The 15,225-nt window shown below is 32.7% G+C and overlaps 1 protein-coding gene across 2 annotated transcripts in view; it reads left to right on the top strand.

Moving 5' to 3' along the window:
- LOC145304148 (uncharacterized) overlaps positions 1–15,225 on the top strand; it is a 32,763-nt gene that overhangs the window by 13,432 nt on the left and 4,106 nt on the right. For both annotated transcript variants that reach the window (XM_080145909.1, XM_080145910.1), the window contains exons 10-18: positions 346–417; positions 872–939; positions 1,599–1,701; positions 1,931–2,079; positions 2,784–2,837; positions 3,340–3,401; positions 3,755–3,795; positions 11,135–11,177; positions 14,979–15,061. In XM_080145909.1, the coding sequence (XP_080002035.1) occupies positions 346–417; positions 872–939; positions 1,599–1,701; positions 1,931–2,079; positions 2,784–2,837; positions 3,340–3,401; positions 3,755–3,795; positions 11,135–11,177; positions 14,979–15,061 (675 nt within the window). The remainder of the gene's footprint in view (positions 1–345; positions 418–871; positions 940–1,598; positions 1,702–1,930; positions 2,080–2,783; positions 2,838–3,339; positions 3,402–3,754; positions 3,796–11,134; positions 11,178–14,978; positions 15,062–15,225) is intronic.

Consider the following 15,225-nt stretch of genomic DNA (forward strand, 5'->3'; position numbering starts at 1 on the left):
TTCTAAGGCTAGGAACGAGATATTTTGAAACGGACAAAAGTTCCTGATTCAGCTCCTCAAGGCCTTTCCAGGAAGCACCATGAAGCCATAGTTCTGATTCAAAAAAATTTTTGAATGTCGTCTTTGCATACTAATAAGTAATGAATTATATTTTTAAGTGGTCGTGTTCTAAAACTCAATTTTTTAAAATTCTTTTTCGGTCAGAAATGTTTTTAAGGTTAATTTTATCTGTTGCATATCCCCGCTTTGTCTAATTCCGATATGAACCCACCCTAATGTACATCAATTTATCGGCCATTGTCTTATCCTTTAGATTTCTGAGACTTTCTACATTTATTATTTTAGTGCTTTCCAAGATTTAAGTACGGATGATTCCAACACTGTTGTGGAATATTCTGCTCAAGTCTACTATACATCAGGAAATCATTTTCATTCGCAGTTACAAGCTATTTTTATAATTTTTTCTATCTCATTTTCTTTGTGTGAAAGACAGAGGGTTATAATTAACTGACTTTTGAAATAAGGGTATGGCACATAACTTAGAGTTAGAATGTTTTGAATATCTCCATTCTGGCAGGTGATATGAAACCTTGCAGTGTCATCCAGGCAAATCCAAGAACAGACATAGTTTTGACTTAAACATAGTATTTTACCAGAATAACCAGAATGAAATATATTTGTTCAAGTCAATTTCAGGTCCAGGTCCAGCAATCTGTAAATGGCTTCTGTGACAAAAATTTTATATTTAGTATACATATATGTTTATAATATTCTATCTAAAAGTAAAAAAAAACATAATGAAACTGGTTGAAAAGATATGAAAAATAGAATATCCTCAAACCAGTAATATTGAAATTGATAACTGATTTATAGAGTTTGAGGCTAATACTCCAGATATACAAGGTTTTGTTGATCAAGTCATTGCTGAAACTAACCAAGGTAAACCAGATATAACCAGATTTAAACAGGTAAACCAGAAATAACAAGATAAACCAGATATAACTAGACATTAAAGGTTTTCTTGATCAAATCATTGCTGAAATTAACCAAGGTAAACCAGACATAACCAGATATAAACATGTATGACTAGATAAACCAGATATAATCTGATAAACTAGATAAACCAGATATACAGATATAATCTGATAAACTAGATACAACCAGATAAAACAAATATAACCTGATATTAAAGGTTTTAATTATCATGATACTGCTGAAACTAACCAAGTTAAACCAGATATAACCAGATAAACCAGAAATAACCAGATAAACTAGATATAACCAGATAAAGTAGATATAACCAGATAAACCAAATATAACCTGATATTAAAGGTTTTAATTATCATGATACTGCTGAAACTAACCAAGTTAAACCAGATATAACCAGATAAAGTAGATATAACCAGATAAACCAAATATAACCAGACATTAATTGTTTTATTGATCAAGTTATTGCTGAGACTAACCAAGCTAAACAAAAATATGTCTTTCTTTATCATTCTCAGAAACTCTGTAAGTTCAATTAAAACAAAATAACGCCTTTGAAACATATCAACATTGAAAAAGTTTGATTTTATATGCTAGTCCTTGTTGTTTAGGGTACAAGAACAGTCAGATTCCATTAAAACTAAAGCTTCACTGCTTGGAGAAGGCTAATATCAAAGAGGTTGCCAGTGTTGTCACTATGATTATGAATTTCAAGTAAGAATTTTGTAACATTCATAATGTGCTATGTACGCCTTTTGTCTCCCTTACTCTTTCTACGTGTATGTTATGCAAGGGTTTCACACCTCTTTCTTGGTAGATTTTTTTCTCCAAGATAAAAGTTTTCTAATTGTACCTTTAAAGGCTTGTGCAAAATGTAAAGCCTTTTTTGCTTCGACTTTAGTTCTTGTTTGTTTGTTAATTCAATCAAACAATCTATAATTAGAGAGATGAAGGGGAGCGTAGAAGCTCTACGCAACAGTGCAGATGTTGCTGTCCTGCTGGTTGACAGTTTTGACTCTTGTGGTGTTGGTTTTGTCTATGGAATAGCCGCGGATATGGCAGTTTCAGTTGTTCAAAAATCTTGTGCTGTAGGTTAGTATATTTTTTTAAGTAAAACTTTTATTCAATTAATACAAAAAGATTTGCGAATGGGCTATAATGCCCCTCACCCTCCACCCACAATCTTTAGTATCATTTTTTGTGTGTAAAGGGTCATATTTGATAAATTTTATTATGTAGTATTTAGACACATGGGTCAATTTGTAATTTTTTCATATCATCATCCTGTCGGGCACAGGATGCCAGCAATCCTTGATCGAGTGAAAAATTGTGTTTTTATAACTTTAGGAAAGCATTAAAAGTTGATAAAACCTTCAAATATCCTATAATTGTAAAAAAAATAGAAAAGCTATAAGCCAAATTCAAGTTTCAGGTATGATCCTGCATGTCGTAATAAATAATCTTTACATATTATTTCTTTATTGGAACAGAATCAATTACAATCCGATCACATTTTTGGTTAGAAAGCGTACATATTTTTTTTAATGGGCAATTATTTTCATTTCATCCTTACGATAAGTGAATTAGTCATAAACATTTCTTAGGACAAAGCCATGCTTGGGAAATTATATCATTCAATAATTTTAATTCTTGTATTATGGGATTGGAACATATGAAACTAAAAATATACAAGATCTTCATCTGCTAGATTTAGATATTCATCTAAATTGGATGAATTATTTTTGAAATTTATAATTGTACTTCACACAGTCGGAATCTTGTCCATATTTCTTTAGGTTATTACAGTTTTGGACATGAAATTGGACACAATATTGGTCTTCATCATAACAAGGATATTAAAAATAAACATTTTTTTTCTGGCAACTTCCTTATCTAACAAGAAAAATTATGTACTGAAATAGCACAACAAACAGAATCTGAAAAAACAACGTTTCAATGCAGTCAAGTAGAAGTTAAGAAGACAAAGTTGTCTGCTTTTAACATATAAACTATTGTTATCTGAAGATACTCTATGATTCCAAAAGTCCGTCTGTCCGTTCGTTGTCAGGTACGTTTAGGATGAAATTATTTGCCTCCTAAACAGAATTTATATTCATGATATCAATATATATTCTTATTATTCCATTGAATGCTAGATATAAAAAAGGCTTTATTTTCAAAAATGTAGTAGGCATTTTATGGGAAAAGCCTTTTTTTTAAATGGGCGTTTTTGAGATGACCCATAATTAATTCCTTCAAGTCTTGCTAAGTTTAACTTAATTTACTGTCCAAACCAATTACCAGTCCCTGCATCCCTGATATTATAAATGTTTAAAATAATATTGGACAAATAGGAAAAGGCATCAAATAATTATTTCAACACTGGCTATGGTTTTCTGGTAGCTGGGGGTTACAGGAATAATAATGCTTATACAATCATATTCATATTGAGAACCATATAACTTACAACCATGATTCTAATTGTAAGTTGTCAGTTGGTTTTTCCAATTCTCACATCTATTTGTCATACCTATCTTTTTATAAACAGTATCAATGGTTATGTTTTAAACTTTACTATAAATTACAAAAAAAATTGGTTTTATTTCCTCAAACTGTTTATCAGGTCTTGCGGGGCAATCAAACGTAACTAACCTCTACTTATTTTAAAAATAAGGGGGGGGGGGGTGGAGAGTAGTGTTTATGTGTTCAACAAGACAGTTTTAGGGTAAACACTAATATAAATTTAAGATAGCATTAATAATGACATAGAACTATCCTGGCTTATGCTGCTACTGGACATCAAACCAGGTAAACTTAACAAAACTATTCCATAATTTCAAAATTTAGTCTGTTCGTCTGTTGGGTTTTTACTATGTGAGGTAACCGGCTGATATTTTTTGTGAATATTTTCTATTGTGATGGAAATTTAGAAAATTATTTCTCGTATTCATTTGAATCCGATCAATATTCGGTGGATAAGTGCCGGTTCTCATCCATACGAAAAAACTATGTCTAGCATCGTATTATAACCAGTTTTCTACGAATATAAAAATGTATAATTATAAAATTGAAACCAGTTTTTTTAGCCCGTGTCTTTGGCATCTTGGGGCTAAAAAATGATATTAATCTTATAATTGTACATTTTATATCCGTGGAAAGCTGTTTATAATACGATGCTAGAAATAACTATTACTTGTTGGTTCTGTTGGTCATGGTTTGTGTACATAGGTTTTGTGATATTCCTTTTACAATTTTTTCTTTATATATATCTTCTTTGAATAACTTTGTCTGTTTGTCTAGCTATTAGATTTCTTTGCTTCGCTAGATGAATGTTGTCATACTTGTTATTTTACTACTTAATATAACTTTATTAGGAATATTGTTTATATTTTTTAAAAGCGAAGCTTTTCTATAATTAAGGTCGGTCCGTTCGTCAGTCAGTCTTTAACTGTTAGCTCTTTTCGTTAATTCAGGCATGTTATAATTGTCATATCGATTTTAAACTTTGCCTGGTGATTCCAGTAGTAGTTAGGTAAAATTTAGGTAACGTAATAACTCTATAATTTTTATATGACATATTTATTCGATTGATCTGATTTTTGGAATACTGATTCTGTTTCGGAACGCTATCCTAGCCGTTCTCGAAATCTTAATCTCAAGCCCTCCGAATGACCAACATGTGAAGTTTACAAATGTGTATTTATTACCATGAAAACAGTGAATCTAAAACAAAAATATAAAAATTAATTACATAATATTAATGGTTTATTATTTTTGTAGATCGAGGTTGCGTGATTTCAATTTAATTAAAAATATAAAATTTCTAAAAAACTTTAAATTGGCACGAAACATATTAAATAGCATCAGAAATTGATAATTTTAGATTCAAATGATCAATAAAATTAAGGAAAATATTCGTATGTCAAAAGTTAGCAGTTAAATGGTCTATTTGTTGAAAAATTAATGTTTTAAATTTCTTCGTAAAAATATACCATACTACACTTATTATTAAGAATTGAAGATAAATTCTTACCACATTATGATGTCAAACTAAGCAGAAGGCTTATTTGAGATATTCCACACATCAGAGCACATGTATATTCAAGCAATACATTATTTTCAATCACGTAGCTCTTCACGTGGGACTAATCAAAGGATAAGTGCGCGTTTCTTTTGTCCGTTTACAAGCCACGCACCGCGCGGAGATAGTTAGGAATGCCGCGTAACACACTCATTCTCTAGGAAATTTGGTGTAAGGAAACAGGGATTAATGGGTTCGAACTTGCCAGGGAATACAAGAAAAACATACCGAAACACACCCGTCTATTCACTGGGAATCGAACACAATACCTCATCTTTGCAATATGCGTGCAGACAGTGTCCACAAAATCACAATCTCACAACACATAAACCACAAGAGTTTAAAATGTCATGGCCATAAGGCCTAAAATTAATTATGGTAATTCGCGAATACCACAATAACTCAAACCGAGTCCACTACCACATAAGGATAGGAATAAGGAATGGGAAAAGCATTCAATATACATGAATTGCACATTTACCACTCACACATCTCATTATATCATGGCCTCATAATCTCAATAAAATTAGAATTACAGACCATGTAATTGCGAATACATGAATTAATAATCAATAGTACCTAAACTTCAATTAGGCACCTACATAATAAAATAGGTAAATGATTTTTATACTAAAAATCGCATCGATAATTAAATAATCAACTCAAACTTTTTTCATCAAAAGAAAGAAAGATTAAATAATGACATTTTTTCTACTAAATCTTTTTGCTAGAAAAGAAAAGTAGAATTTCATAAAAAACTTCTCAATAATTAGCATTGTTTCCAACGGAAAAATACTCGGGCTTACATCTAAACATTTTTAAGATAAGATAGGTAAGATCCTTAAATCTAACATGTTTTAATAAAATAGATACTTAAATCTAAATAAATATGACCATAAAATCATTAAACATCGGAAAATTAAAATTTCATAATTTTAAATCTTCGTGAATCAAAATTGCGTAAAATAAAATTGCAATTGAAATATGCAAATTAAATTACCAAAATAAAACAAAAGCTCAATATAAGAAAAGAACTTTAAAATGCTGAATCTGCAATTTCTCTTTAGGTACATCAGTTCAAAGGTAAATAGTAATAATTTTAATATGCATGTTATATTAAATTATTTATGTGATTATAATAAATCATAAAGAAATATTTAAATGATGTAAAACTCTCATTTTGTTAATTTCTTATCATATCAAATTTCAATCCAACAAGGATAAAAATGTTTATATCTGTGCAGGTACCTAGGAAATTTTCCGCGAAAAAATCCCTGGTCCCGAAAAGACTTAAATCATTGAAAAAACTTGCGTAAACGTATAAAAAACTTAAGTTTGCATTTCAAATGAAAATAATCTTGCATCGATCTGAAAGTTTAAACGAAATTGTATCAAAATTTGCGTTACTTATAAATCTTAAGAAATGGTTAATTTCTTTTTACAAAAAATAAATACATTGAAGCAGTATTTTAATATATACGATAAAAATGAAGGTAGAGTTAATTTAAAATATGCATAGTTTATCTTAAATTAATTCTGTGGCATTCAGATAAAATAATAATCAATATTTTAATAATACCATACATCGTGTTCATTATTATAAATGCTTAAACATGAACGAAAAATATATATACCTAGGAAGATAATTGCTAAAGTATTTTCTCAAGGTTTAAAATTGTCCGAAATCGCTAGGTACGTATATTACTACGAATCTCTGCTCTCGGAATGAAAAAAATCTTTACGCGTGGATTAATAGGAATCCCAGCTTCCGGAGTGAACGAAAAAAAAACTTTGTACATGAATTGTTAAGAATCTCTGCCTCCGGAATGAAAGAAAATCTTTGATTTGCTTACAAATTTAAACAAATATCTTGATTTTTGCGATAATCTTTTAAAATAATAATGAGGAATATCTTAAACATTATCATAATAATATTACATGTTGTGTTCTTTACTTTAATGTATTATTTCATATGAGAATCTGAGAAATAACATTTTTTTAAGTAAACGTGAACCATAAAAAAAACTAGAAAAATAATTTGTAAAAAATCTATTTTTCTCAATTTAAGATCTGCAAAAATCATTTCACGAACTTTTGCTTTTCAAAATCATACTTAAAGAAACAAAATCTTTTTAAAATCTGCTTTAAAAGTCTAAACAGTTTTGTAGGATTTTTGTGCTTAGGTATGAACAATAAAATTAGTTGAATAATGAATACTTATTCTTTACAGAACCCATTTGGTTCCCTTCACAAGCCTAATATATAACTTGTGACATTTTTTTCTTTAAAGATCATTTTCACATAATAATTCATGTTGTAGATTAGATATGTGTGGTTTGAAAAAATTCAATGACTTTCTGGCGGCAACACCCGCCATATTTCTACCCGCCAATGCAGGCCTCTTGCCCTGTGTCGGGCGGCAAGGTTGGCAGCAACCAAATCGATTCTTGATTCATAACACCACCAGGGCACGTAATAAAAGTGTGGCTGTCATAAAACTTAGAATCATCTACTGGCTTTTGTCCGGCCGGAACCGAAACTCCCGTCGGCTCTTGTCCGGGCGGGACCGAATTTCTTATCGGCTCTTGCCCAGCTGGAACCGAAACTCCCGTCGGCTCTTGTCCAGCTGGAACCAAAACTCTGATCGGCTCTTGTCCAGCCGGAACCGAAACTCCCGTCGGCTCTTGTCCGGCTGGAACCGAATCATTCAGCGGCTCAACACCCGCCGTAACAAAGTTATCAACGACTACAGTATGGTTACCAATATCATCAGGAATAACTGTAGCACAACTAACATCATTATCAGTAATAGCCACGGCAGCACCCGCCGTAGCCAGGTTGTCAACGGCTGCATCACTAGCAGAACCAAAAGGTTCATCAGCCGCGTTACAAGCAGAACCAACAGGTTCAATAATAGCATCACAAGCAGCACCAACAGTCGGCTGCGGCTGAACATCTGAGCAGACAACATACCTACTCTTTGCTAAACCATTAGCACTAACAGCAAAATATCCAGATCCAAACAGGCTGGAGTAAAGCATGGTTTCTCCTACTGAACGTTCAGAGTAGGGAAACATCGATGGGTGCAGGTGCCCTACGAGCAAATCAACCTGCCCATCAACCAAAGTAAAATCTTCAGGTTTCATATCAAACAAAACAGCTGCCTCCACAGGATTTATGGAGCAGATCGCCTCTTTTGGACCAATGAGAGGCACTACCACAGGTTCTAATATGTGATAATTCTTGTGTCGATCAATTAAACATAGCTTGACCGTCGGGAGACGTTTAACTTCACCGTCAGCTAGAGAAATTCTTGCTGAACGTCCAGTAAAAGGTAACTGAAGTTTATTAACAAGTGACTGGGTTACCATTGTGGTAGTTAAACCAGTGTCCCACATAGCGTTCACTGGGACCTTCTGGCGATTAATGTCAACAACGTCTAATTGTTGTAACATTAACATTAGGTTCGCCTCAGGGGAAGTATGTACTTCATAGACGGCGGCAGCCATATCAACACTCTCATGCAAAAGGTTGTTATGGGCCTGACCACAATTGTCCACTTTGCAGCCGCCTATTACATCTGCCTTCGGGCAATCCACAGATTTATGCCCTTTTTGCAAACAAATCCAACAGCATCCAGCACTCTCCACAATACTCTTCCTGTCTGACACTGACAGGTCATGAAATTTTGGGCACTTGTAAAGTAAGTGCATATCATTACAGCCACTAACAAAACATGACTGCTTCATCTTAGATTTACCAGGCTTACCTACGGCGGTAGCGGCTGTCGCAGGGTTACCTTTCTTCTTAGAGGGGGTGTCCATATCAGTCGAACACCTCATTAAAATGGCGCCACGCTGTTCTTCAATAATCTTTAACAGCTTTGGGACGTTTGGGACATCCATCGAGCCCAATGATAAATTGAGCTTATCTTGAAAATCACGTGGCAACTTCTTGGATAACATCTCAAGAAGTATCACAGTCAACCACTGGCTAGTGGTAACTTCATCATCTTCATCATCTTTAGTCAGCTGCTCCAGCTGGCTAACTGCTCCGCCAAACTCTGCTAACACAGTCACAATCTGGTTGGAGTCCGACGGTTTAGACTTCTTCTCCCATTGGTTGAAAAGGCAGAGCATCTGACGTGTTTTAGACTTAAAACGTGCGTCAAGGTAGGCCCACTGAGATTCATGCGATTGAATCTGAATTAACTGGAGTCTCAGCTCTTTATTTTTACAGACCTTTTCACTGCTTAACAATAACTGTAAATACGACGGGTCTTGTCCTACAGTAAGCTTTTTAAAAGTGTCTTTAAAACTTACATAGGAAGCTTCCAGGCCGTCGAAGGATGGAAGAAGACGTTCGTCGACACGCTTCATATATCCTGGCGTGAACATAGAACCGGCGACGAACTGTGGTGTGCCAAACGGTGACACAAATGGCGATGCTGTCGAGGCACCCGCCGTCGTCGTGGGTGGCTTCACAGGTTCAAGCTTAACCTCAGCCAGACGTTTCATCAAAGCAGACAAAGTGTTTATAATTGCATCAGGCAAGGGAAAGTATGGCCCTTTAATAACTTTCACAATCTTCAAACATCGATCATAAAGTTCAGCCTGATGGTTAGGCAAATTATCACCAACAACATCAACAACACTTTGAATGTCACTAAGCTCTTCTATAGCATCAAGAGCATCTTTCAAAGAACTATAGTCTTTTTGTACAGTAACTATATCAGAATAAATGTCACTAAACTCATCAAGCTCTTGGATTCTCAAACCAAGCTTGCTAAAACCGACCATGATGCTGTCAAATGTCTCGAACTTGTCATGGACAAGGATTGATTCCTTAGTGAGATGTCTAACATTAAGTTCTGAAGTATCACTGACCAACTTCATCACTCTATTTAGCTCACTGGTTAGGGCATCAACGGCTGGACGCAGCCGCTTACTCAATTGTTCACCTTTATTCTTTTTAGGACCCATAATTGTCACTAAAGTTAACTGTACTGATTATGACTATAATAATAATGTGTGGTAAGGTATCACAACCAACACATTCACAAAACTTCACAGAATGTTCTTAGCTGCATCTGTTCTGTCTTGTTTTCATTGTTTCGGAACGCTATCCTAGCCGTTCTCGAAATCTTAATCTCAAGCCCTCCGAATGACCAACATGTGAAGTTTACAAATGTGTATTTATTACCATGAAAACAGTGAATCTAAAACAAAAATATAAAAATTAATTACATAATATTAATGGTTTATTATTTTTGTAGATCGAGGTTGCGTGATTTCAATTTAATTAAAAATATAAAATTTCTAAAAAACTTTAAATTGGCACGAAACATATTAAATAGCATCAGAAATTGATAATTTTAGATTCAAATGATCAATAAAATTAAGGAAAATATTCGTATGTCAAAAGTTAGCAGTTAAATGGTCTATTTGTTGAAAAATTAATGTTTTAAATTTCTTCGTAAAAATATACCATACTACACTTATTATTAAGAATTGAAGATAAATTCTTACCACATTATGATGTCAAACTAAGCAGAAGGCTTATTTGAGATATTCCACACATCAGAGCACATGTATATTCAAGCAATACATTATTTTCAATCACGTAGCTCTTCACGTGGGACTAATCAAAGGATAAGTGCGCGTTTCTTTTGTCCGTTTACAAGCCACGCGCCGCGCGGAGATAGTTAGGAATGCCGCGTAACACACTCATTCTCTAGGAAATTTGGTGTAAGGAAACAGGGATTAATGGGTTCGAACTTGCCAGGGAATACAAGAAAAACATACCGAAACAGATTCCTAAGAAAACAAAGTACACTGTTATATGAGTAGCATCTCTATAATCAAGTCTTAAAAATGTAAGTATGTATGTCCATCCATAAACATTATCCTGTAAGCAGTTTTTTTAACAAATTTACCTACATTTTGGTTCGACTGTTATACATTTATAATCAGATCGTTAACACTCTACTAGTCTTAATGTTCGTTTGTCCTACCGTTTCAGAGCTTCGCTTTTATGGATGTTATCATCCTTGTTTTACATTTTTAGAATCAATTATTACTCAAATCCAGATGTAAAATTCAACGGCAAGGTAATATTTTTAATAGCAGCTGCACTCCTAGCATCTATTAAATTAAAGGGGGGGGGGGGGTGACAAAAAAATAGCCTAAAACCATTCCAAGACTTAAATCTTAAAATTAAATAGCTTTCAACAATCCCGTGAAACTATTGGATGTTTCCATAAAATGCAGAACTCATTCCCTGTCCTGAGAAATATTTTGTGAACCCGGTATTAGTGTCTTAGAAATTATCTTAGTGACGTAAAAAAAATAGGATGTGTCGATACTACTAGGATTTTTAAGAATTGTTAATAAAGGCCTGAAATCAAGATTTTTTGTGCTTTTAAAAAATATTAAAAATATTTCTAAAAATTCTACATTATTTTTGCTCACTTTTAAAAACAAAATCAACTTTTTTTTATTTTTTTTTATAAAATTATCTTTCAAAATTGAAATAAGATCTATCAGCTGATATTGTACTTCTTACATAACTCAAGAGTTGACTTACAATGTGTAAATATTTTATAGAATATTTAGCAAAATAATAAAAAACCTATATGTAATTTCGTGATTAATAATTGGCTTAATCTTACATTAAACATTGAATGATTTTGAATAATTTTCAAATATTTGCTTTTATAATTACACTTATTGTATAAACCCCTCATAAGTTAGCGCAAAATGCTATATATTTTATCACATATGAGCTATTTTTTAAGCCAGCTTTTTAGTTAAAATTTCAAACCAATAACAATTAAATCAAAAGATATTAGGTTAAAACTATATATAAACGAGAGTAAAGAAATAAGATATTGCTATCAACAACAACAAAAAAGGGTTTTGTCTAGTTTTTGGTAAAAATAACGCATATTTATCATTTTAAATTAAAGCTATCTTTTCAAGATTACATCTATAAATTCGTCTGTATTTTATAACTTATACCTGTTGCCATGAAAAATCAATTGATTTTCCATAATAATTTTATTTCTATATTAAATTTAGAGACAGCTAATTTTTCTTTAAATATAATGAGATGTTTATCAGAAATTTTTAATTAAGCATAATAATGTATATATAAAAAAGACAATTACAAATAAAAACAAAACAATCAATTATTAGATTATTTATATCAATAAATTTAACGGAATTTGAACGTAATTGTTAAAAAAGCTAGCTTAAACAGTTTTGTTATTAAAAAATAACCTTCTTTATGAATGGTACATTCTAACAAGGGTAATGATATCCACTAGAGCAACATATTTAACAAATATGTCTTTAAATAATCAGTCTATTTAACAAATATCTTTTTAAAATGCATAAGTTATATTACCTTTCACAAGATTGTTTAGTCCTTTGACACTGTACATAATTATTATTTGATTGATCTATCCTTAATTTTCATTCATATTAAATTTTATTGTTTGTATATAATATTTAATACCTGTATTATAATACGGTTATTATTTTTTTTTGCTATGTTTTTATAAAATAAATATCTAAGCAAATGTTACCAATTCTTATAATTATCTGGAATTGAAAAGAATTACTTTCATTCGGTTGCTAAAAAGAGGAGAAAAAGAAATGTATTGAGTCAGATAGTAGCCTTAACCTGTACAGCTTTACATTTATTTCATAGATAAATTGAAATTAGATAAAATTATTAATTGATTTTAGATTATTAAACAAGACATGTTAGAATTATCCTATCAATTTCAAACTCTTCATGATGATTCCTATGACAGTTAGGTATAATTTAGAAAGCAACTCTATCATTGTTAACAGAAAGTCAGTACGTCCATTTAAAACATGCTTTGTGTGTTTTTTTGGCTGCTATTGAAGAAAGACAACTGAAATTTTTAGTGAAAATGTCTTTTAAGGGGTGTTTTAATGTATTTTTTTTACAGTAGCTTTTGATGGATTATTTTAGGTTAGGTTAGGTGATTGCCCTGCAGGGTTAGGAAAATGGCCCTGCATGGATAGAGCCCCCCCCCCCCCGCAGTGGCTAGAAATAGGATAAAATCTACTGTGAAAATACCAAGAAACGTCCCTTAAGAGGCATTGCCATGAAAGGGACTATACCCAAGATATATGTGCATCTACTTAACGACTTCCAAAATTTGAGGGTGCCCTCAAGTAATCACCCCTCCCCCCCCCCCCCTGCATCTACTCTATACATTATTTTGTCTGTCTGACTGTCGGTCATGCTTAAAAAACCTTATTGTTGGAGAAATGTTATTTTCACGACTGCTTTTTTAGATAGCCAGCTGTAAGTTTTAGTCAAGATACCTTATATTTATACAGATCTGCTCCATATATTTATTGTCTGTCTGTCTGACAGATATACTTAAAAGGACAATTTAGTTTTAAAAGAAAATAATTTAAAAAATGTTGGTGGTTGTTATTCTAAGCGCGTGAGGGTGCGGGTACCCTATCCTAAAATAGTTATAAACCTTCCCATGACCTATGACCTATGTCCCTGCAAAGGAGAAGCATATTAGTTAGGAAGATCCTTCCATATAAATAGACACACACACACAAACATTCTTTTACTTTGATATAAGGATTAGCATTTTGTTACTGTATCCTATTACTAGCGGCTACGCCTTAGAGGCCTCTTGGGGCACTTGAGGAGGAGAGAGTCCAATTTAATAAACCAATTTATTTTTCTAGATTTTAAAAGAAAAAGACAAACAAACAAACAAAGAGACAGACAAACAGACATCCTGTTACTTTATTATATCCTATTATATAAATTAGTAAGCTAAGCTTTTTTTGACTGTAGCAACGGATCTTGTTAACCGCTGAACCTAAAGGGTTCTTCTTTACAGTGAAGCTTATTATAGGTATAGAGAAGTTTATAACTATTTAGGAAGAGGGCTCTCCACTCTCCAAAAAAAATAACACCTAGAAAAAAAGTACCATCTCCGCAATTTTACTTCTTTGTTTTAAAACTTAAATTGAAAATTGGAAGAATGAACTTTCCCCCTTACCACCCTAAAAGCTTCTAGTGATGTTACTGCTAGTGATAATATATTATAGTTTTTATCAACATAATATGCGGATTTTAAGAAAAATTTAATCAAATATGCAGACTTTTTTCAACCTTTTTTTGACAACATTTATTAGACATATTAGAATTATACTTTTGATTTCAAATTTTGCACGGAAGTATGTCCTTTTACTGTATGCTATATTTACGCAATTTTGCAACAAATTTATGTGCAATTTCATTTAGACTTCAAAATTAATATTCTGCTTATTAAGTTCTGACACTCTAGCTATTGTGCGTTTGTTCTACCTTCTGATTTTTGTGCTTCGTTTTTATGGATGTTGTCATCCTTGTCTAGAAAATACAAATTAATTAATCTATGGTAGAAAGTACAGAGAGTATAAATTATTTCCTACATTTTCTTTATCAATTATCAATTATCAATCACCTCTATTATCCATCTCTTTTTTAGGGGTTACCTTTCCCACCTCCCCTCTAATCCCTCGTTTTTAGTTACGTCACTAAGATGATTTCTAATACCGGGTTCATATTTTGTGTCGTTTTTTGTTAGGCTTTGTTAAAGTTTTAAAATTAGTTTTCTCTATTTATAGTACCAAATAAAAATACATATCAGGTCTTTCCCTCAAAGAGTCTTTTGAGCACTGTAAACTTCCTCCCCCCCCCCCCCCCCCTCCATATTTTTGTATTGAATTACAGATAAGGGAAGGGGTAGTTTTATGTTCCTATGCACAATCCTTGGGGGGGGGGGGGGGGGGGCTAATCCAGCGGAATGGAGGGGGGGGGGGGCGAGTCTGTGTCATTTATGAACAAGTTTTCATGTTAGGTGACAGGAAACAGACAGGCCAATAACGCGGCTGTTATCATAAAGAACAGGTTTCATCTGGCTGCTATTGGAGATGAATCTAAAGGAAAATTATTTATTGTCAGAATAAAAAAATGGTCCTAGGACAAACGCAGGAGTCCTAAGCGCAGAATTGGACAATCTTTTAGGTTTTTTGATGACTAATCCCTGCGGGGGGCTTATTTGTAAATTCATATCTTAACCTAACCTAATCTGTAAAGAAATACTT

This window comes from Acartia tonsa, chromosome 13 (genome assembly GCF_053477335.1).
Source record: "Acartia tonsa isolate MP-2025a chromosome 13, ASM5347733v1, whole genome shotgun sequence".
Classification (NCBI taxonomy): Eukaryota; Metazoa; Arthropoda; class Copepoda; order Calanoida; family Acartiidae; genus Acartia; species Acartia tonsa.